This window comes from Mauremys mutica, chromosome 6 (genome assembly GCF_020497125.1).
Source record: "Mauremys mutica isolate MM-2020 ecotype Southern chromosome 6, ASM2049712v1, whole genome shotgun sequence".
NCBI classification, from domain to species: Eukaryota; Metazoa; Chordata; order Testudines; family Geoemydidae; genus Mauremys; species Mauremys mutica.
In genome coordinates, this window is record NC_059077.1 from 80,953,021 (window position 1) to 80,976,505 (window position 23,485).

At 42.4% G+C, this 23,485-nt stretch overlaps 1 protein-coding gene across 1 annotated transcript in view; it reads left to right on the forward strand.

Annotated features, from left to right (window-relative positions):
• SHC3 (SHC adaptor protein 3) overlaps positions 1-23,485 on the forward strand; it is a 119,208-nt gene that overhangs the window by 73,405 nt on the left and 22,318 nt on the right. Inside the window, exons 6-9 of the mRNA XM_045021593.1 lie at positions 12,303-12,366; positions 14,847-14,966; positions 17,617-17,670; positions 22,951-23,002. Of these exons, the coding sequence (XP_044877528.1) occupies positions 12,303-12,366; positions 14,847-14,966; positions 17,617-17,670; positions 22,951-23,002 (290 nt within the window). The remainder of the gene's footprint in view (positions 1-12,302; positions 12,367-14,846; positions 14,967-17,616; positions 17,671-22,950; positions 23,003-23,485) is intronic.

Consider the following 23,485-nt stretch of genomic DNA (forward strand, 5'->3'; position numbering starts at 1 on the left):
TTGAAGCTGGTGCCTGTGGTGCCTTTACTGCCTGAGCTAAAGAGCCCAGGTTCCATAAATTGCTCTATGACTAGCCACTGGAAGGGGACAGAGTGTCACACTGTGTAAGCATGGCTGCACCACTCCTCTTGGCTGGAGAAGCTACCCTGAGCTTCAGATGTCTAAGCAGTTCAAATCCATGTATGGACCTCTAGTTATAATGCAGGCGTCAGCAACCTCTGGCACGCGGCTCGCCAGGGTAAGCACGGTTTGTTTACCTGCCATGTCGGCAGGTTCGGCAGATCGCGGCTCCCACTGGCTGTGGTTCGCTGCTCCAAGCCAAATCCCCTAAAAAGTATTGAAAACCATCCCACCTATTATTATTAATCAGGTATTTAGATACCCAAATCCAAGTATATGCTTGGGCAAAACAAACACATGAAAAACTGGCTGCAACTTTTGAAGGCCCAGAATAAATATGATTTGCTTAGGGGTCTTTCTTCTCTTAAGGTCACTTGTGAAAAATGTAAGCTATTTTCACTGTGTTCCACTTGGCGCTTTGCGTGTCTAACAATTAACTTGAATTGTTTATCATTCTTAAAAATTAAAATGTTAAATATTTAATAGTTAATGTACTTTCTACTTAAGTGAAATCAATGAACAAATGCTTCCATTTACCATGCTGGTAGTAGAAGGGTATCAACAGTTTCAGTGCTACCCAGAAAAAGGTGGTATTATATTATTCTGTGGCTATGGCTTATGGAGAAATTAAAAGGTAAGTATAAGCTGAATGAGATTTTTCCTTGATTGTTGTGAAATATGAAGTTGCCAGAGGCTTTTACTACAGAACAAATGTGAGAATTAGAGTGCTATTGTATTGTCACTTGTATTGTACCTATTATTTTGTAATCTCCATGTGAATCTTTGAACATTTAAATGAAAGTGCAAGCAAAAAAGTCAGCAGGTACAGATAATGGTAAAATAAAAGCCAACTGAATCCACAAATTGCATAATTAACTATGCATTGGCAATTCTTGGCACACACATGAAGTAATGCTAACTTGCTTGGGCAGCGGGATGAACAGAAGTGTTTCATTTTCAACGTAGAGGAGGAGCCAGACAACTGAACTAACTGCAGCTGGCAACTGGTCCTAAATTCACCATGACTCCTTCCACCATCGCCACTGAAAGGGGCCACCTTTAAAGTTTTTTGGCCAGCCCATTTGTGTCCTCAAACTTTTTATTTAAAAAAAAATCAGGTAAAATATTTTTGCAACATGTGCAATGTTTACAGTTCATCTAATACACAAGTGTCTACATCTGTGTGCTTACTGTTACATTTGTTATATTATAATGAGCGTTAGCTACCATGTTGCATGCATGGACCGAATTATAATTATGCTGCATGTACAGTTTGTCATACTACAGGTATCTGGATTACAAGCCTGCATGTTCAGTGTTGTTGTTAGCTAATTGAGTGCAATTACTTTAGTGCATGCAGCATCTGAAAGCCATCTCACCATACCAAGTGAAACATTATGTTGCATGTTCTGTTAATAAGTAGATCACAGAAGTGGAATAACTTATATTAGCGATGGGCCTGAATACAAATCCAGATCCTAGTCCCCCATGAACTTTGTGGGGATACGGTACTTGAACCCTGCTCACAATCCAGATCCAGATCTTGTGGTTGGACCCTACCTTCATAAGGGGCTGAACCAAAACCATAAATACACACTTTTCCATCCATTCACGCGCCCCCCACCCCCTGACTTTTGGAAAGGAGGTATTCAAAATCCAAATCCAAGGTATAGAACTGTGCTCAGGCCCACCGCTAATTTATATTGATGACATTTCAATTCATATAGTATTTCTTTACATATTTTGTATTCTTTACAGAAACGTATTGCCAGCAAAGATCACCTAGAAGGAAGGAAGACATTGGGAGGGGAAAAATGGTTCCACTATAGCTTATGAAGAAATTTAGGTAACATGTATTTCAAACAATGTCTTATGTAGTCACTGAAACTCCCCTCCCTCCATCAGCTACTTGGAAAATATTACTTTTGCTTGGAAAGCACCAGGGTTCTATAGTTCACCTATGGTTAATGGACCATGGATTTTGCCACCTGGATGGTACTGTAGGTAATGTGTCATACATAGACTCAGATTGTAAGTAACCCCAGCACACCCATGCATGGACAGAGGGATGATCAAGAAGCTTTTCTCTCTTTGAACAGCTACACAGGGGCTGAGCCATGGGGAGCACAGGGACTGCTTGCTAGTGCTCCCCTCTTCAGGGCAGGGGCAAGACAGGGCTGTGCTCAGAACCTGTAACCGCAGGCTGTGGAAGGAGAGCAATCTGCCCCATTTTTATGCAAGGCGGGGCTTTGGTTCTCCTCTTGGGGCAGTGCAGCTCCAGACAGACTGCCCCTGCCTCAGGTCTGTGACTCCAAATTTACTGTCTAGCCCATGCTTCACATACTCTGAGAACCTTCAATGGAAGGCAGATTAGTAGTAGAAGTAATAATTTATTGCTGTTGAGTTTCATACCAGGAAATGTGCCCAGTAGGTGAATAACTGCTACTCATATGCACCAGTATTATGAATAATACCCGGATAACTAATAATTTATAATACCTGATACTCATGCTTAACAGACTAACAAATACTGATGGGGAATAATTTACATCTGCCCACTTAGCTCCCATAAAAAAGCAGCATGCAAATGTGTTGGAACAAACAGGCTTTTTAATGTTCTTTACATTGTAAGCATCTTGAATTTTAATGTATTATTAATGGAAACATTTTCAGTAGTGTTGGATTAATTTGATTGACCTATGGTAGTCCAACAATAATGAACAAAAGTGGACAATAATGATAACTTATTAAGCCTGGGCAGCCCTCCCTGTCTCCTTCTGCTAGCCTCTTGAGTAAGAACTACAGAGAGGACAGGGTTGAGGGAGAGTTGAAGGCCAAATTGCCAAAGACATGGAGCTGGCAACTCTCCTATGGATGTAGCTGCACCCTGCTCTATCAAACAAGAGGTTGATGAACCTGAGCAATTCTGTTGGCTTTTCTTAGCAGAGATAAATAAATTCAGTTCAAGAATAACTGTGTCTGTACTGCAGTATAAAATACAAAATTTGTCCTTTCTCTGAGATATTATGAAAATGTCTGTTTGTGTAAAGTTTGGAGTTTGTGGCAACTGTGGATTTAGCCAGAGGGAGGCAAAAAGAAGTGAGACTTCTCAGGGCTACATTTTGAAAGTGGAACATTTTACTGGAGCAAAAAGTGATAAAAACTGGGGATTCATTTAGTAGTTAGTGTGAAGCAGAGGGGTTTTATTCCTGCTTTTAAAGGCAAATTTCAGTGCAAAGTTAACTGAGTCATTACTTGACAATTAGGAGACTGTCAAATTTTTAACAGCAGGTGGGTCATGGGACTTCAAACACACAGAGAAAACCAAGGTGTGGAGAAGCTGAGTGACTTTTTTACACCATGCATAATTAGTCTGTGGAATTTATTGCCACCGGACGTTGTTGAAGCTGCAAACTTATCAGGCAGCAAAGAAGGGATTGAACATTTATATGAATAATAAGGCTAGCCAGTTTTATAATCATTAATTCAAAAACAAGAGATTTTGGAAAAGTTTTTCTTTACAAAAAGAAAAGCTCATGCTTCAGGATTTAAGATCATCTCTAGCAATTAGTGAGAGAGTCACCTGGGGCAAAGATTATCCCATATCTGCCTACCAAGGGCTCTGAAGTGACAGGTGTTGTCTGCTCTTAGAGACAAGGGACTAGATGAGACAAACTTTGGGTCTGATCTAATATGACAATTCCTATATTCCTCTGCCCACTGTCACACTGTGAGCCGATGGCTGAGCTAGGAATAGAGCTTATGTCTTCTGTGTCTCAATCCATTGTCCTGTCCACTGGTCTACACTTCCAGAGGCCATGCTGGAATAGAGAATAGAGGTTAGAGAATTATGGCTTCTTAACTAAACTGATCTAGACTTAGGTTCTTCCTTTAGTTTGTTGGCATCACTGAACTAATCTTCCAAAAAAAGAATCCCTGTTGACGTGTGCATGCAAACACAGGGTTTTTCACACACACTATTTGGGTACATGAAAAGGTGTTTTAGAAGCTTGTTTTGAAAATGTACTCTTTGTACTGGAAGGGCTTTTAGAGTCTGTATGATGCTTGAACATAAAGGGTATTGTCAGGAATATGCACACAACTGTGTGCACAAAAATGGAGTTCTGCGTCTAATTGGCATGTATAGTTGCCATAGCTGTGCACAAACATCAGATGTGTATGCTCCTAAGATGCTAGTTAGGTGCAGAACTGACCCTGTTTGCATGCAAATTGTGTGGTAATAAATACAAATTAGGTGTGTAATTGAATGCACAATTCCACATTTCTGAAAATCAGAACATCATTGGAGTTTTAAATTAGTTTATTAGAAGTAGGATTTAACAATATGTAATTCTCTATGCTGCTGGTGTATAAAACAGTAGGATTTTCTGGAGCTCATATAAGCCTAAAGACATTGGTTTTATAAATCTGCATTTTATTCACATTTTGTGTGGAATTTAGTAAATATGTGAATAGATTCCCACAAAGGCTTGATAGGAGTGAAAGGTACTGGTTGTGCTAAGATATTCTGCCTGGTGTGTTGCTTAATAAATATGCATCTATGGAAGTTTTGAAAAAACTGAACACCACTAAACCAAATCAATGGGTAATAAATATCTTTGGCAGTGAAGGGATTAAAAAAGCATCCATGAATTGTTGACGCAGGGTGCTCTGAAATAGCCTAAGGCTTGAGTGCACTGACTTCTGTCATTAATTTAGAAAACACTTTTCAAATGCATATAGAAAACTCTGAGTTCAAGAGTATTAATTGTGCCAATGCACTTGAATAACTATTGTGTAGTTCAACATATATCTAACCATAAGTTATGTTCTGTAGCTAATCATTGCCAAAGATGTATTTCTCTTATTATAGTGGATTACACAGTCCTGATTGTGTATACAGTTTATAAAATGTGTTAAGGATAGAATGGCCAGCTTGTTTTTGTTTCCCCCTTACAGATCTATCACACATAGAGAGAATCCCACATTGCAAGAAACAAACTGAGAAGCTGAAGGGAAGAAAAAGAGGAATGGCTTTATATCTTGCTGTATAAGTTTATCACAATTTGTTTGCCATTTTCATCACCACCAGCTTATTCTATAAATCCGCCCCTCTGCTCCATGCTTTCTGTGACCTGGAACAAGTAGGCTAGTTCACATTCCTCTTCTGTGAGTTCACATCATTAGATCCTTTCACATCTTGTACAAGCAGCTCTGCTCCAGGATTACTCATTGCACCATTATATCATGAGACCTGTCCACCATCCTTTCATCATTCTCTTCCATACTCTCAGTTCTATGTTCATTAGCTACTTTTTCATCCTCACTTCTATCAGACCCCACCCATTTGCCTCTCTGCCTTTAAGGCACCACTAACTATAATATGTGAGCACTAGTCTTTAAGGCTTCTTAATCCTCCCTTAACCACTTCAGACACTACAAATTTACTGTGCCTGTTTTGTAAATGAACAAATATTCTGATTATTAAATATATTTATGAAAGTTTACTTTTGGCCTCTGTGGGATTTATTCAGAATTAAAGTGTTAATATTAATTTTAATATAGGCCATTTTTCTTCTTGGCAGGTGGTAGCTATGTAATTTGTTTATTAAAAGGATTGGCAAAGATAGAGTGTTCAGAAATAAATAGTATCAGAGGGGTAGCTGTGTTAGTCTGTAAAAGCAGCAAAGAGTCCTGTGGCACCTTAAAGACTAACAGACGTATTGGAGCATGAGCTGTTGTGGGTGAATACCCACTTCATCGGATGCATGCAAGTGGGAATTCACCCACGAAAGCTCATGCTCCAATACGTCTGTTAGTCTATAAGGTGCCACAGGACTCTTTGCTGCTTTTACAGAAAATGAATAGTGGCACACTCCTCAATTTGTCCAGAAATGTACAGTTCTTTTTCTAAGTAAATTCATTGAATGTTTGTTGCATACAGTAGTTTGTCTCTTTGTTTAGGCTTGGCAAAGAGATAGATGGAAGCGTGGAATAACATGGATAGACAAGAGAAAAAACAGCAAGTTTTATGGCCGTGGCATGCAAGTCATTTTGTGTGTGCAAATTGGTCAGGGTTTCTCGTCTCAAAATTGACCTACCAGTTTTTTTCTTAAAATTCAATTGAAAAGTCAATGCAACTTTTACATGTCTGTCTTTTCCCACAAAACAATAGCTTCAGTACTCTGTTTTCATAAAAAGTAATCAATTACAGGAGTTAAATAAATTTAAAAAATCCAAAATAAAACAAGCAGAGGTACATTCATGTGATTGTCAAAACAAAATATTTAATAAAGAAACAGTTTCCAGCTTCCTTAGAGCTAGAAGTGTGCACAAAGTATGATGGTTAAAGTTATGAAAAACAAACATCAGAACTATGGCCTTTAAATGGAACATGATGCCAATGTGATGCCAATGCTTTTCTTTCTCACAATAATGTCAGATCATCATGGAGCACTGTAGGTAAGACTGGAGAAATTCAGTATTGCATATAGACAACATTTCACTCGATACACTTGCCATCTGAAATCTATACTGAAATCATAGTGTGTTTTCTGCTGTGAAAATTACTTCAGATATGACCATCTGCAAAGCAGAAAATATTTCGGGCCAGATTTGGAACTCAGTATGTGGTCCTTACTGCAATCTGCACAGAAACAAATTTTACAAGCTATCAAGATAGTGCTGCACTATGTAGTACATACCTGAGATCAGTGCTTGGTTACTGTAAGGGCATGGGGTGCAGAAAGTTTTAAACATATTACTGACAACCACTTTTCCACAACAAGCAAGAAATTACATTTATGTCCAAATTTTCGAAAGTCCATGCAATTGATTAGTCATGCAAATGTGCCACAAACCTCTGTATTTTCCTGTTCAGATACATGTTTGTATGCACAAGTCAGGTAAGTGCATGCTCAAACTAGCAGCTGTATGCACAGTTAATCTGGTTTGATGTGTGCCTATACAGGGAATGGTGGGTGCAAAATTGGAGTGGATGATGATTAATATGAGAATCAAAAGGTGGGAAAGAAACTGGTTAAAGGGGACACTACAAATCTACGAGTCATGCTGAAAGGAGCACTGTCAGGGTGAAGGGAGGTTATTGGTGGAATTTCTTAGGGTCTGGTTTTGGGATCAGTCTTATTTAATATTTTCATTAATGCCCATGGCACAAAAAGTGGAAGTGTGCTAATACAATTTGTGGATGACACAAAGTTGGGAGGTATTGCCAATACAGAGGAGGACCAGAATATCATACAAGGAATTTTGGCATAATAGAAATGGGATGGAATTTAATAGTGCAAGATCATGAATTTAGGGACTAACAAGAATTTTTGCTGTAAACTAGGGACTTATCAGTTAGAAGTGACAGAAGAGAAGACCTTGGTGTATTGACCATGAGCCCCCAAGGTGATGTAGCTATGAAAGAAGTCTAATACAATCATGCATCAGGCGAGGTGTTTCCAGTAGATAGGAAGTGTTGTTACCATTGTACAAGGCACCAGTGAGACCTTGTCCAGATGAGGAATACTGTGTACAATTGTGGTCTCCCATGCTTAAGAAAGATGAATTCAAACTGGAACAGATGCAGAGAAGGGCTACTAGGATGATCAGAGGAATGGATAACCTTTCTTATGAGAGGAGACCTAAGGAGTTTGGCTTGTTTAATGTAACAAAATTAAGGCTATGGGGACATATAATGGCTCTCTATAAATATATCAGAGGGACAAACACCAGGGAGGGAGAGGAGTTATTTAAGTTAATGGTCAATACTGGCACAAAAAACAAGAGGCTATAAACTGGCCATCAGTGAGTTTAGACTTCAAATTAGATGAAGGTTTCTAACCATCAGAGGAGTGAAATTCTGGAATAGCTTCCCAAGGGGAGTAGTGGGGGCAAAAAACCTAACTTGTTTCAAGACTGAGCTTGATAAGTTTATGGAGTGGGTGCTGTAATGAGGTGGCAATGGCATATGGCCCATCTGTGACTGTTGTTAGCAACTATCTCCAGTGGCTGGAAATGAGACACTAGATGAGAAGGGCTCTGAGTTACTACAGAGAATTCTTTCCCAGGTGTCTGGCTGGTGGGTCTCACCCACACTCAGAGTCTAAGAGTATGTCTACACTATGAAATTAGGTCGAATTTATAGAAGTCGATTTTTTAGAAATCGATTTTATACAGTCAATTGTGAGTGTCCCCACTCCAAGACCATTAACTCGGCGGAGTGTGTCCACAGTACCGAGGCTAGCATTGACTTCCGGAGCGTTGCACTGTGGGTAGCTATCCCACAGTTCCCGCAGTCTCCGCCGCCCATTGGAATTCTGGGTTGAACTCCCAATGCCTGATGGGTCAAAAAAGTTGTCGCGGGTGGTTCTGGGTACATGTCATCAGCCCCCCCCCTACCCCCACCCCCACCCCTTGAAAGCAACGGCAGACAATTGTTTTGAGCCATATTTGGAGTCAGGAAGGAATTTTTCAGACTGGCAGAGACCTTGGGGCACAGGTGCTTAATTTCTAATCTTCCGGGGGGTGCTCCCCCCCCAGCTCTGGCGAGGCCCTGCCCCCACTTCACCCCTTCCTCCAATGCCCCAACCCCTCCCTGCTTCTTTCCGCCCCATCTCTTCCCCACGTCCTAGGCCCAAAGTGGGGGTGACCAGCCAGCTGTTTTCTTTCCATCTGTTTATCTAATCAGGGATCTATATGAGCACCTCCGTACCTGAGCTCCTGCATGCCTTCTAGCCAAGTAAATGCTACACCTTTTTGCAGCAGCTGTAAGGATCGCTGCTGAGCAGCTGACCCCAGACTTCTCTGGGCCATCCTGTCTTGCACAGGCAAAATTGCTTAGAGAACTTCTTCTCCAGCTCCACTATCTTCACCAGCACGCTTCAAAGATAAGCTAGTATTTCATTCAAAGCTCCTAATATCCCTACCAAAACCACTGTTAACTTTAGAGCTGAGGTTGCTCTAGTGTATTTACTGAAAATCGAGAAAGTCACTAGTTAAAGCAATACTACGGTCCAGACTCAATATCATAACACCCAAATGCACTCTTGTCCTCCTGAGATCCACAGCACACTCTCTTTCATTTCACACATTCTCACACACAACCTCAACTCCAAGCTCAGCAAGGTTAAGGTGTTTTATGGACAGATGTACCTGCAGTTGGAAGTCTGCAGTATGTTATTACTGCCTAAGCTGATATGCATCCTGGCTCCCCAGCTGTCCTCCATCCCCCTTTCCAGATCCACTTCCCAGCCAAAGTGTGCAGTGCTTCAACTGGCTGGCTGTTCCAACAGGAGGCTGGTGATACAGCCAGCCAATCCTTCAAGCTAGGTTTCTTCCTCTTATTCCAGTACATTCACTTCCCCAACTTCAGACCTGATAAGGGTAGCCAGCAGGAGTCCCAGTCTGATGGATGGACTGAGTTTCCTTAGTATAGGGCTCCTCTCTTGACACTCAGTAGCTGGCTGGCAGAGAGGCCAGGCAACCAAAGACATGCCAACCCCAGCTCAGCATCCGAGATGGAGATGTCTCCAATGCAAAGATGCAAGCTGCGCTTGTCAGGAAAATTTGCCTGCAATCTCTCCCTGCCCCCTCTATGCCTTCTGTTGGTTATAGTAGCTGGGACATTGTGAGAGCAGTCAGGGAGAGTTGCAGGAAAATGTACCTGATAAGCACAGTTTGTATCTCTGCAGTCAGAGTGGATGAGTAGCTGAAGAACTGCCCAGACCAGCTCTGAAGCACACTGGGAAGGGATGGGGAGTAAGTCTGAGGAGCCTGCCATGGGCGAGGGAGAAGGACTCCCAGCTGCTGCCCAGTCTTCCTCACTGTTTTTGCAGGCTCCAGGGCTTGCTGGGAGCCTATCTGAGGAGCCAGAGGTGCTCATGGCTGGGCAGCAGGGCTAAGGAGGCAGCATTGGATCATAGATGTATGTGTTGGCTTGTTCTGAGGTTAATGAAAACACATGTTATGAGCAAGGGAAATATTTTTTCTGTCTGACATTAAATTTTCAAAAGTAGCCTCAGTTTGAGGTGCAGGGATGATGTCTAGGAGTGGGGTGTTTTGTTGTTCTGTGCTTGTGAGTCATGTTAGGTCTCATTTGCCAACTGGCCTGATTGTTAACTGCTGTATCTGGGAGAGTTAGTAACAATTTTACACAAAACACATTGCAGAAAATTCATCGGGGTTCTGAACTGGGGTAGATTTGGAGACTAAATTCAATCATTGGTCAGTGAAATGGAGGGATTTAGTCTTGTTTTAAGGGCTTGATCCAAAATCTGTTGAAGTTAATGGGAGTCTTTCCACTGACTTCAGGTTCATTGGTTTGGGCCCTAGGTGAGAAGTGCCACACAATTTTAACCAGGGGCATGTGCAAGGGAGGCAAGCAGGGGCACCACCCCCGAGTCAACAAAACCAGGGTACAGAACTCCTCTGGGACAGGGAGAGTGAGCTCCTCCTGCCCGGGCCAGGGCAGGAGATCCAACTCCACAGGCCGCAGGGGGAGGGGAGGAGAGCCAGCTCCTCCAGCCCTGGGGCCATGGGGGAGGAGCCACCAGTGGAGAGCGAGCGCCACAGGCCCCAGGGCTATGAGGGGTGGAGGAGAGCCAGCGCCTTAGGCCGGGGGAGGCACAGAAAGTGCCCCTCCAAAAGTGGCCAAATTTTTATTTCTGTGCATACTCCAATCTTAACTATGGAGTCACTACTGATTCCTCCATAATAAATCAATAACTTCATTTGTTAGGCCATTGTCTGTGTGTGCTTGCACATACATGGGCAGCCCCTCCCATATGCACACTGATCACATACATTCACATAGACTATGGGTTGAAACAGTAACGCAGATATTGTGTCAAGGTAGAATTAAAGAAATATTTCGGTTTTTAATGATCCTTTAGGTTGGCTTTGAGATTTTGGTTATTTCTGGCTCTGTGGGCTTTTGAGTTTGTGGTGGGTTCCCTTCAATTTTGTTATTTTTAAAAATATTTGGTTGTGTAAAATAAATGTCATTTGTCCATTTGGAAGTATACACATACTATTCTGTTAATAATTTGAAATCTCCCTCAATATTTAATGCTGTTAAAGAATATTTTGCAATCTTTAACAGTCCCAGTGGAGCCATTACAATGTATTGCATCAATCGAGGCTGATCCATTACAGCACTGATATTAACATGACTAAGAAGGACTGTGCATGCATGTTTACGTATTTTCAAGAATTAACAATTTGGTTGTTGCATTTGACCTATTGTTTAAAACCGATAGGGCCTAAAGACATTCACCTGCAGCTGCATGATCAGCAAAATTTCATTTTGAAATACAATCATATTCTTCATTCAAATTCCTCCTGAGCGTATGTTTCTTTCACTTAGCCTGTCAACATTAATTTACCAATGACATAAGTCTGATTAGAAAAAAACCCATAATGTTTGTGATATAAAGATATTTGTAGTGGTACGGTAATGCCACAAGTTATGTGGGTCATGATGAACAAATACCAGTAAAATCCTTACACCACAACACTCTCATATATTTTCTTTACAACATACATTTTGCAGCAAAATGACTGCAGAAATATTTTAGAGAATTTTGATACTATGTGAAACCAGGCTGGCTCGGCTCTGCACAAGCCTCAGAGGGGGAGGAAAATAACTGTCTCTATGTTCTAAATTTAGAAAAAAACCCAAAATAAATACAAATGTTAAAAATGGTCTCAAACGGTGTTTAATAATTAAGAGTAGCATTGTTTTAAGACCTAATATCTCACTAGGATAAAAAAATGAGACGTGCAGCATATACCAGCTCTCCAATGGTATAAAGAATCAATTTTTATCCTTGATGGTTCTCCAATTATTGCACCTTGAACCAAAATTGAGTATTGTACCTCAGAGCAGAGTAGTCCAAATTTGGAGAAAATTCCACATTTGGGCAGGAAGGTAGTAGGGAAATGTTTTGGGCAGGTTGTATTTTTTTTTTAAATTGAGTCTGTTTTAAAGCTGATCAGAGATGATATCTTTATTAGTGAGAAAAGAACTAATTGACTCACTAGTTATCGGGTCTTCACTTGTGACTGAATGCCATAAAGAACTAAGTTGTCAAATATTCCCCTTCAGTGCAATTTGAACATATAATGAAGAAACCAACACATCCATTTGCTATAAAGCTTATTTTCTGTCTCCACAGGGAAGCTATCAGCCGTGTTTGTGAAGCAGTACCTGGAGCCAAAGCAGCCTTCAAAAAAAGAAAGGTATTTTTCTTTCTTTCTTGTCAGTGACCCATATTTCCTTAGTTCAGCATAGCGGAAACCGGACGCAGTGGGCAGGTGTGTTTAAGTCAGCCTGAGAACTACAGGTACAGAATCTTCCAAAGTCTTGTCTATGTGCAGCCACTGTAGATTGCACCTACTGCCCTTCCGGTCAGCATCGCTCATAGGAGTTCAAAGTAAGGGAGTGTAAGGATACTCCTTCCTCCCCTGCCTGGGATATCCATATCATGGCTAGTAGCATAGCTGGGTGGGGAAGTGGCTGGAATCTTGGCTCTGCCCCCACGCTATTGGCCACAGCAAAGGGGGAAGTACACTGTGCTAGGTATACGGCTGACACAAACTGTTGCCTTCCTGGAGCAAGGAAAGAACCAGCCGGACACCATATTGTGACTCTGAGTTGGTGCCCGTACGATCCTGGCTCTACCTCTGGAGCAGTACAACTATGAACTGCCCCTGACTCAGGGCTTGCAGCAAAGCCACAGTTTAGCTCTTAGGAAGTCTAGTTTGCAGTGACGTGAGCTTGTATCTGAAATGGATAACTGCTGTACTATCAACAGAAATAGAATATATGAGGGAGGGTTCAGAACAAGAACCCACCCACGTCCTGGCTGAATCTGGCCTTTTTCTTGTAGCTGAGACCCATGTAATATATATTTAGCTCTCATGGTCACAATGGGTGTACTGTATTTAACTCCCACTATGCAAACACTAAAACAACAAATACCACAGTGACAACAGAATCTGCTTCAAAACAGAATTGTTTTTTCAGAGAATATCTTCCATATTCAGCCTTTTTAATGGGGGCTTTTAATCAGAAAGTAAAAGAAAGGCAAATGTCTTTTTTCTTGAAAAACACAATGCTACAAAATAACACTGGGAAAATGGATGAAAGGAAGTTCCTAGAGCCCAATGAGCCATCTTGCTGAATCAGTGTGTCTAAGAGCAGTATCTCTTGTTTAGAGATTAGAATCTGAATACTTGGGTACATTACTCATGAAAAATTGTAGAGATTTGGTTGTGGAAAGCAAAATATATCAATGAGTGGAGATTGTCCCACAGTAATTGAGAATTAGGTAGGTTGTAAATTTAGAAAATAAAATCCATGAGGAAAGTATTTCAGTTACTTTCCTGACTGTGCTTCTCATCGGCACTCCAGCTCATCTCTCCTGGTATTGCTGTTGTCCGGTGATGTGTTCTCTGTAGATGTCCCTCAACCACCTGATGGCGTCCGACACCATGAGTTGCTGCATCAGCTGAGCGTAGCGTTGACCAATTCTGCATTCTCTCAGTACTTGCTCGTACTGCTTTTAAAACAAACCAACCCTTTGGAAAGGGAAAGGGTGCTGGTAGCAGCACTTCAGCTAAATCTTAACAACAGCAACAAAAAACACGTGAACTTTTGCAGGTCCGTGTCCCACCCTGTCTTCATGGTGACTCATATATCTTAATTTTCATGGCTAGGGCCTATTCTCATCTCTAGTCTGTAATATGGATTTATTACATATTAATAAAAAATTCTCCTATGTGAAGTACACTGGCTTAGTATATGCAGTTATATCTCCTTCTATCGCTAAAGAGAATAAGGCTTTGCTACTTACGTATAGCTAACAAAGTTATTCCTTCATCTCAAGTATTAAGACTATGTGCTTTTGGTGTTGTAAGTCTAGGGTTTGATCCCCACTGACTATTGCACAGTAATAATGCTTTGCAACCTGGGGTTTGATGCTATATTCCACACTTATGCTTTCACCATTTTGTTAATTGTGTTATGAGGAATGACCTACAGAGAAAAGTAGCTGCCCAAAGGAAGTGATCACTAGTGTAGAGTAAAAGTTGTCGTTCTCGAAAAGCAGCTCTTAAGGTGTCGGCTGAGCCTGCATGAAGTGTGATATGTACACCTTGTACGGGGAGGTTGGAGGGCTGCTATTAGCAAGTCAGGCTCCTGTACTGGGTACAGACTGGCTACAGAGCTCCCTTCTCAGGGTACGTCTTCACTACCCGCCGGATCGGCGAGTAGCAATTGATTTCTCGGCGTTCGATATATCGTGTCTCATCTAGACGCGATATATTGAACCCCAAATGCGCTCCCGTCTACTCCGGAACTCCACCGGAGTGAGTGGCAGTAGCGGAGTCGACGGGGGAGCCGCGGACGTCGATCCCGCGCCGTGAGGACGGGTAAGTAATTCGAGCTAAGGTATTTCGACTTCAGCTACGCTATTCACGTAGCTGAAGTTGCGTACCTTAGATCGATCCCCCCTCCTAGTGTAGACCAGGCCTCAGAGGTACACCAGATATGAGCCTTCTATAAGATCCTTTAATGAACTGCCAGGAATGGCTGAGGTTAGCTTAAATGGGATTTGTTACAGTGTCCCCACATGGCTGAACAGTATAATACAGTTTAGCAATCCATTGCAGTGAGTTATCGTTGCGAATCAACTACAATGTATTACTTTACTTCACAGCCACCAAGCAAAGTTCTCTCTAGCGTCTTGGGAAAGAGCAATCTTCAGTTTGCAGGAATGAACATAACTCTGAATATTTCCACCACCAGCTTAAATCTAATGACTCCTGATTCAAAACAGGTTTGTGTATAAAAATCCCCAAGTCCTCTGATAAAGAGCATATCGTGTAATGTTTGCTACTTGATAAAATGCTCCTGTGCTTAAAGTGTTATTTCTTTATCAAATAAAAAAAGGAATGCAAATGTAAAGTGCAATAGATTAATTAATTTGGTTACACATTTAACATAGATTGGTGAAAATCATGTTTTCACAGTAATTCTGTCATTACTTCTCAAAAGGTCCACTTTACAATGTGAAATGGCTTTTTCTGGCAGAAAAAGGTCCGGTTCCAAACTTGGGCTGTGTTTGGGTGGAGGTATTTTGGTTCTGACCAATCTACAGAGATGAATGCCTATCCCCCGTGGTTTTTCTTTTCTTTTTCTATATATTGTTTTAGAAGACATTCTATTCATAAGGTGATGTTAAAAATCCTGCTTTGGGGGGTTTGCACTTCAGTGAAATGTCTGCCTTTCAGAAGGAGGAAGCCTGTGTCAGCCAACCCCTTTATTCTTCTCCTTTGTGCTGAAGGTATATACTGACTTTGGGGAATCACTGCAGTGGGTTGTGAATGATGTATGAGATGAGAAAAAATCTTGCTCGCTATGTATATAGAGAAAGCTGATAGTGTTGCATAATCACTGCTGTGCTATTTGCTGTGAGCTACGTCCCTAGATGTGCCTAGATACAGCAAGGAAAAAAACCTGCTGTGCCACAAGATAAAAAATAAACTAGAAACATACACACACACACACCTGAAAGGTTTCTTACTTTTTATTTGTCTTTTCCCCACCATCTTATAGATAAGCTGCTGTAGTCCTCTACAGGACTAGCTCAAGCAGTGTAATAGCAGCACTATGGCATGTTGTAGTGTTTTGGACCATTATTAAAGAATCTGATAGTACTTTTTATAAGGGCAGTTGTTGTCCCCAGCTTTCACTACTGGCACAAGGAGCCTTCCCTTAGTATGACCCATCTGCAAAACATACCAAAAACTGAAGACATTTTAAATAAAGGGCCAGAGCCTCAGCTCTGTGTAAAGCAACAGAGATTTGGGGATGTCAATGGAGCTATGCTGATTCACACCAGCTGAGGGTCAACCCCAAATGTTTTGGCTTCTCTCCACAGTATAGTCTCATTAACTGGAAATAGAAGAGATGACTGATATTGTGTGTATCTATATTCACTACACATGCTATGATGATGGAGGCAGGGCCGGCTCCAGACCCCAGCACGCCAAGCGCGCGCTTGGGGCGGCGTGCCGCGGGAGGGCGGCAGGTGGCTCCGGTGGACCTCCCGCAGACATGCCTGCGGACGGTCCGCTGGTCCCGCGGCTTCGGTGGAGCATCCGCAGGTGTGCCTGCGGGAGGTCCACCGGAGCCGCGGGACCAGTGGACCCTCCGCAGGCACGTCTGCAGGAGGTCCACCGGAGCCGCGGGACCGGCGACCGCCAGAGCGCCCCCCGCGGCGTGCCGCCCTGTTTGGGGCAGCGCAATTCCTAGAGCCACCCCTGGATGGAGGACAGGGAAATGAAGGGGTCTTTGACAAACCAGCACTCTGGTGGAGGTTTCCTTCCTTTCTGGTTTATACTAGGAGTGTTGGATTACCCCAGAGAACATTCCTGGAATGTATAAAAATGTGGTCTGCTTTCTGTGGCACACCTTTCAGAATACTGAAAGCAAGGTTGGCCAAGTGGCTTTGTGATTAGTTCTTTACGGTGCTATCCAAGAAAGACAGGCTTGATTCTTGTTGCTAGTCTCTTGTTCGTGGATCAGCTTTGGACTGGAGAGAATTGAAAAACAGCATTCTTAGTTTGGAGTAGGGAGGTAAGGGGGCTGTTGAGTCACTCCATTGAGCTGACCATGTTAGTTAGGAGTGACACTGAGACATGGAGTGAATTACTGTTCAGTCCTCCTGGTACAAAGACCACCATGATGCAGGTCTTTGAGCAATAGTGGGGAGAGAAACCCTTCCTTGGGGATAAAGAGGAATACAGGCCTCCACTGAGAATAAAAATAATGAAAGATCTATTTAAAGGTTATAGTTGGGTGAGCAGATGGAGCTGGACGTATTATGAAGGCAGCATGCGTTACATGGAGGAAGCACTTCACCTTATTCTCTAGTGACCCCTTCTGACTCAGCGAAGGAACTCCAAGAGACAGCCTTTTTCTCAAGAGGGAGGTACTGCTAGGCATGGTCTTTCAGGTGCAGGGAAGAAAGGGGAAAGGAAAATTAGTCAGCTCAGGGAATGCCTCTCTCTATGACCCCCACTCCCTTTCCACTGCTCTGACAGTTAACTCCATTGAGCCAGAGAGCCTATCTTGTGTCCACAATGTTCAAATCCGCAGGAGGTCATGGAAGCCCCTAACATTTGCCCTCTGTAGCCATGCAGGATATGGAAGCTCTGTATTTTGGGTGAAATGTGCCCTTTTGTTACATTCATCACTACCTGTGACAAAAACTCACTTCAACAGATTAAAGTTTCTCCAAAATATCTTCAGGAAACTATATTTTCAGAAAGCAACAAACAGTCCTGTGGCACCTTATAGACTAACAAATGTATTCGAGCTTAAGCTTTCATGGGTGAATACCCACTTTGTCAGACGCATGACTACCTCTCTGCAAAAGAGAATCTACTGACTCATACTTTTGATTTTTTTTCTGATCCAAACAGATCATAGCAAATCATCATATGCAGTCTATTTCCTTTGCCTCTGGAGGTGATCCGGTAAGCATTTCTTTAGTCATTTTCTTCCATACGTATTGCTATAGGAGGACCTTATGCCAGGATTTATCTCATGTCTTACTCAAAGGAAAATATAAGCATGATAGCTTCTGTTTCTTATTTTGTAAGCTCTTCTGGACTGTTGCCATCAAGCTCTTTTTGAGGGAAACCACTGACAGGCAGTCACAAATCCTCCTGTATGAATGAGTGTCAGGAAAAGTGTCAAAGGGCCTAGAGCATTTCATATAAATCTTATAAATCCTGTAAGTAGGACCCTGTGGTTTTCAAAGGAAGCACAGTATTTTCATATGGATATCCTTTTACTTTTCATCTTGATTGTTATCCATTTTGCCCTTCCTGCAGTAAAGGACTGAGGATGTGGCTGTATTTCTAGCCTGGTAGGTCCAGGTAACTTTTCTTTCCTTTCTTTTTCCTCAACTCTATCTTATGAAAATGGAGAACCAAATACTGCCCTCAGATATGTCCATTCCACTCATATGTTTGAGGAGAGGATGTGCCTTTTAGGAGAAGCCCAGTTCTGTATTTCTACACTTGCCATGTTTAGTGTTCCTCTCCGATGCCTCTGTGCAACTCACATTCAATTCAGAAGGCAGATCTGGGCTTTTTACTGATCTACATATTTGTTTGAGCTATCCTCCCAATTTCATACTAAATACGCTTCAGAATATGTTCTATCTATGAAGAATTGAGAGAATCTCAAAACAGTAAAAGTCCCTCCTGAGTCTTGAAAGCCTTTACTCTAGATTGATCAACCCAGTCCCTGTTGTCAGGGACAGGTCCACTTACATGGCACATATAGCCCTCTTTATGAAATAGCTCTCCCACCTCAACTGCAAGATGAGTTAACTGAACCAGCTCCTCAGGGCGAAATAACCTTGACATGTTTGCAAACTGATTGTTATCAATATGCTAAATGGGTCAAATTCATCCATGATGTAACTCTGCTAAACTCAATGGGGATACAGCAGGGATAAATTTGGGCCATTGTAAAATAATAATTCAGGGAGTAAAAAATTGATCAACAGCACCTCTGAAATACCACAGATTGCAATAGATACTGGAAATGAACAATTCCTGCAGTGGGCAGAGGTGTGATTAGTACAGTTGCCTGCCTCCATAGGAAAGTTTTTTGCCACCCCATCTGCCATCCCACATGCTAAGTCCTAGAAACACCCCCACCCATTGGCAGAGTGATTTACCAGGAAACAGCATTACCAGCAGCAGGAGTAAGAGATTTGAATTGAAATAAACAAGGTCTATCAAATGTTTTAGTGAGATGAAAGTCATGCCACTGAGTCACTGAGAAATCAAATCATACCAAGTACAGGAGCCAACAAGAGCTGGTGGAACTGTAAAGTAGCATTCACACAACAAGACCACTGTATGATGATCTCATTCTGGGGGTGGAGAGGAGGGTAGGTGTGAGCATCCATTGACATTCAGCAGGCTTGTCACAGTAGGCTCCTAGTTGGGAGAACTTTTAAATAAAAGGAAGAGCTTGCTCATGTGGTTCCTGTCTCTCACAGCTAAACTTAATTACTGCTTGATACACCAAACATACCAAACCAGCCTAGCATATATCCCAATATAAATGTATTCATTGTTTTCTTTCCTCTTCAGGAGTGAAATCCACCACCACTCCCACAAAAGTCATTCCCCCTACATCAGGTCACTGGGAGTATTAGAGATGCATGAACAGAGAGACAGGCTATTCTGTTCTGTTCTATACACCTTCTTTTACTACCTTCATCACTGTGGTATCTGAGTGCATTGCAGTAGTGCATTAAGTGATGTGAGTGTTACAGTTCAGGGCAATTGCACCAGTATTCCCTCAGAGTGGTCCCTTGAGGGCACCCACTCTAAACTCCCAGCTCCTCGGCCATCACCTCTTTTGGGAAGAGACCCATATCTCTCTCCCTCCTGACAGTGATTATTGGAGGCTGCACAGTTCCCTGCCTACACTGTCATATTCTCAGCAAGCCAGACTGCATAAACAGGCCAGAGTCTGCACTTTGCTTTCTCTCCAGAGGATATGAACAGTTGGAATTACCAGCAGTCACAAGTTACTACTCGACTCTTTCTATGCAAGCACGTTTATTCTTAAGGGGAAAGCATTACAGAGAAAACAAAAGAACCTACACACATTCTAATAAGTTTGCCAGAGTTCACCCCTCCCAACTCCTTGAGGGGAAAGCAGTGGATGTGTTATTCCTTGACTTTAGCAAAGCTTTTGATACGGTCTCCCACAGTATTCTTGCCAGCAAGTTAAAGAAGTATGGGCTGGATGATTGGACTATAAGGTGGATAGAAAGCTGGCTAGGTCGTCGGGCTCAACGGCTAGTGATCAATGGCTCCATGTCTAGTTGGCAGCCGGTTTCAAGTGGAGTGCCCCAAGGGTCGGTCCCGGGGCTGGTTTTGTTCAATATCTTCATAATGATCTGGAGGATGGCATGGACTGCACTCTCAGCAAGTTTGCAGATGATACTAAACTTGGAGGAGTGGTAGATACGCTGGAGGGTAGGGACAGGATACAGAGGGACCTAGACAAATTAGAGGACTGAGCCAAAAGAAACCTGATGAGTTCAACAAGGACAAGTGCAGAGTCCTGCACTTAGGACAGAAGAATCCCATTCACTGTTACAGACTAGGTATCGAATGGCTAGGAAGCAGTTCTGAAGAAAAGGACCTAGGGATTACAGTGGATTAGAAGCTGGATATGAGTCAGCAGTGTGCCCTTGTTGCCAAGAAGGCTAACGGCATTTTGGGCTGTATAAGTAGGGGCATTGCCAGCAGATTATGGGATGTGATCATTCCCCTCTATTGGACATTGGTGAGGCCTCATCTGGAGTACTGTGTCCAGTTTTGGGCCCCACACTATAAGAAGGATGTGGAAAAATTGGAACGAGTCCAGTGGAGGGCAACAAAAATGATTAGGGGGCTGGAGCACATGACTTATGAGGAGAGGCTGAGATTGTTTAGTCTGCAGAAGAGAAGAATGAGGGGGGATTTGATAGCTGCTTTCAACTACCTGAAAGGGGGTCCCAAAGACGATGGATCTAGACTGTTCTCAGTGGTACCTGATGACAGAACAAGGAGTAATGGTCTCAAGTTGCAGTGGGGGAGGGTTAGGTTGGATATTAGGAAAAACTTTTTGACTAGGAGGGTGGTGAAGCACTGGAATGGGTTACCTAGGGAGGTGGTGGAATCTCCTTCCTTACAGGTTTTTAAGGTCAGGCTTGACAAAGCCCTGGCTGGGATGATTTAGTTGGGAATTGGTCCTGCTTTGAGCAGGGGATTGGACTAGATGACCTCCTGAGGTCCCTTCCAACCCTGATATTCTATGATTCCTTCTGGCTCTGTTAAGAGTCAGTGCTTCGAACCCCACAATGGAACTTTTCTGTGGTTACAAATTCATAACAGCCTTAGCTCAGAACTACCACCCCCACAAACAGGTTAGTCTTTCCTGTATGCAGCTTGGGCCTTTGATCTTGAGACTCCAAGAACAGGTAATCTGCAGATAATGGCCCTCTCCTCAGGGTGGAACTTCAAGAGGCTGGGTTTTTGTATAACTGGAGATGGGGAATTTTGCATTCATCTCTCCTTAGAGATTCCTCAGGTAAATCACTTGACAATGTTTGTCCCCAAAAGCCCATTCTTACACATTGTTCAGTATAGTTCTTTGAAGTTCATAACACTTCCCAAGGTTCACATCATATCTACCGCTAGAGAGGTTACATACAATCCCGGCCCATGATAATACATAACCTTTGCATTTAATACAGTGGACTCAAAAGATACTTAAACTTAACCCATTAAGGTTATTTTTCAAGGCTATTGTAGGAAATTGCCATATCTGTCACAGGGACTAACATCTGCCACATGTGGTTTGTTCTTGCTCTCATCTTCTCCCCAGGAGAAGAACTGTGTATGCAATATTATGTTTTGTTTTGGTAGGCGAGGCTGAAGAAGTGTGACTTGCATTTGGAGCGGAAGGTGTTGAAGTCTTTGATACCTTTACTTCTGTGGGATTTTGTTCCACAGTCTCAGCTCTGGTCTACACTAGTGGGGGGGGTCGATCTAAGATACACAACTTCAGCTACGCGAATAGCTGGAGCGAATAGCTGGAGCAGCCCCAGCACACTGGGCATACGAGCAGCCCAGCTGAAGTACCCCCAACCCCAGTGCCCCCAGCCCCGGGCCTTTTGCACATTGGCCCCAGCCTCTTGGCCACAGAAGAGCAGGAAGGAAACTGGAAGCAGGCAGGAGGGGGCTTCGGAGTGGAGCATGGGCAGGGCCATACCAGCCTGTTTGGGGAGGCACAGCCTTCCCCTGCCTATGCTAACCGCCACTCATGGCTTCAGACAATCTTTTAGATATTGAGTGTCATGGATAAGACCCTGAGTCTTCTCTCAATTGGGGCCTCATCCAAAGCCCTCTGATGTCAATGTGAGTCTTTTAACTGATTTCAAGGCTTTGGAAGAGGTGCTTGCACTGGTGTAAATTAAGGGTAATGCTTTGGAAGTCAGTGGAGTGAAACCAGAGTGAGCGGGATCAGAACCAATCCTGGAAATGTTTTATTCCAAAAACAAGAGTTGCTTTTGCACATGCTTGCCAGGTGTCTGAGCTGTAGGTGTTCAAACAGGATATTAATATGGTGCTCAACAGGGCATAGTTAGGCCCTGTCCACATTAAAATTGAACAGATGTCAGCATTAGCTGTGCTTAAGGGCAAGATGGAAGAGCTTTTTAAAAAGGAATTTGCTTATCTGGCCAGCATTCCCTAGCCTTATTTATCAGTTAAAGGTAGTCACAAAACATAAAAAAGTAGCCCGGAAGACGTAAAATAAAAAATTATTTTTCCTTATTCCTATTTTATTTGCATCCTTGTGTTAGGTTTACCTGAGAGTTAGTCTGTAGCATGGTTTTATATCATAGGTAAACTCACATATAAGAAAGGACTGCAAAAACTGTCCACACTGGTCAGGGAAACCATGCTGGAAGCCTGCTACAGACTAGCATGCTTAACCGTGGATATTGATGGCACAGTGTTAACTGTATTGTGAACATGGCCTTCGGAGTGATTCCATACAGAGGATGTACTCAGTCATATTGCTGTGTGTAAAATGGTGGGTTAGCTATCTGTCCCACCCTCACCACCAGGCTATCACTTCATGGGAAATACTTATGTGATATGCTCTGCTCTTTTGTTACAGTGCAAAAGCAAATTCATATATTCATTATGTATATATATATATTTTTACAGGATACAACAGACTATGTTGCATATGTTGCTAAGGACCCTGTTAATCGCAGAGGTAAGATATTTTCTATATTTGATGCCATCCATTTAAAAATATAAATTCATATTTTCAATTTATTGGATTTTTCCAGAAAAAGTAAATGCAACACAATAAAAAGTTGACATTAGGGATGATCACTGGAACAATCAGCACAGCAATAATCAGCAGCCACATATGTTAGTCCAGCAGATTTTTTGCCGTGATTAATATATTTCAAATCATCTGGATGCTCCTCATGCCTGGACTGGACCTTCCTAGCCTCTTTGCTGAATGTTGTGAGGAAGGAGATCATAACCCTCTTTGACTCTCCCCATGAAGGTACTTATGCACTGTAATTAAGTCACCTCTCAATCTTCTTTTTGATAAACTAAACAGACTAAACTCTATAAGTCTCTCACTGTCAGGCATTTTCTCCAGCTCTCAAATCATTTTGTGGCTCTTTTCTGCACTCTCTGCAATTTTTCAATAATCTTTTTAAAATGTGGACATTAGAACTTG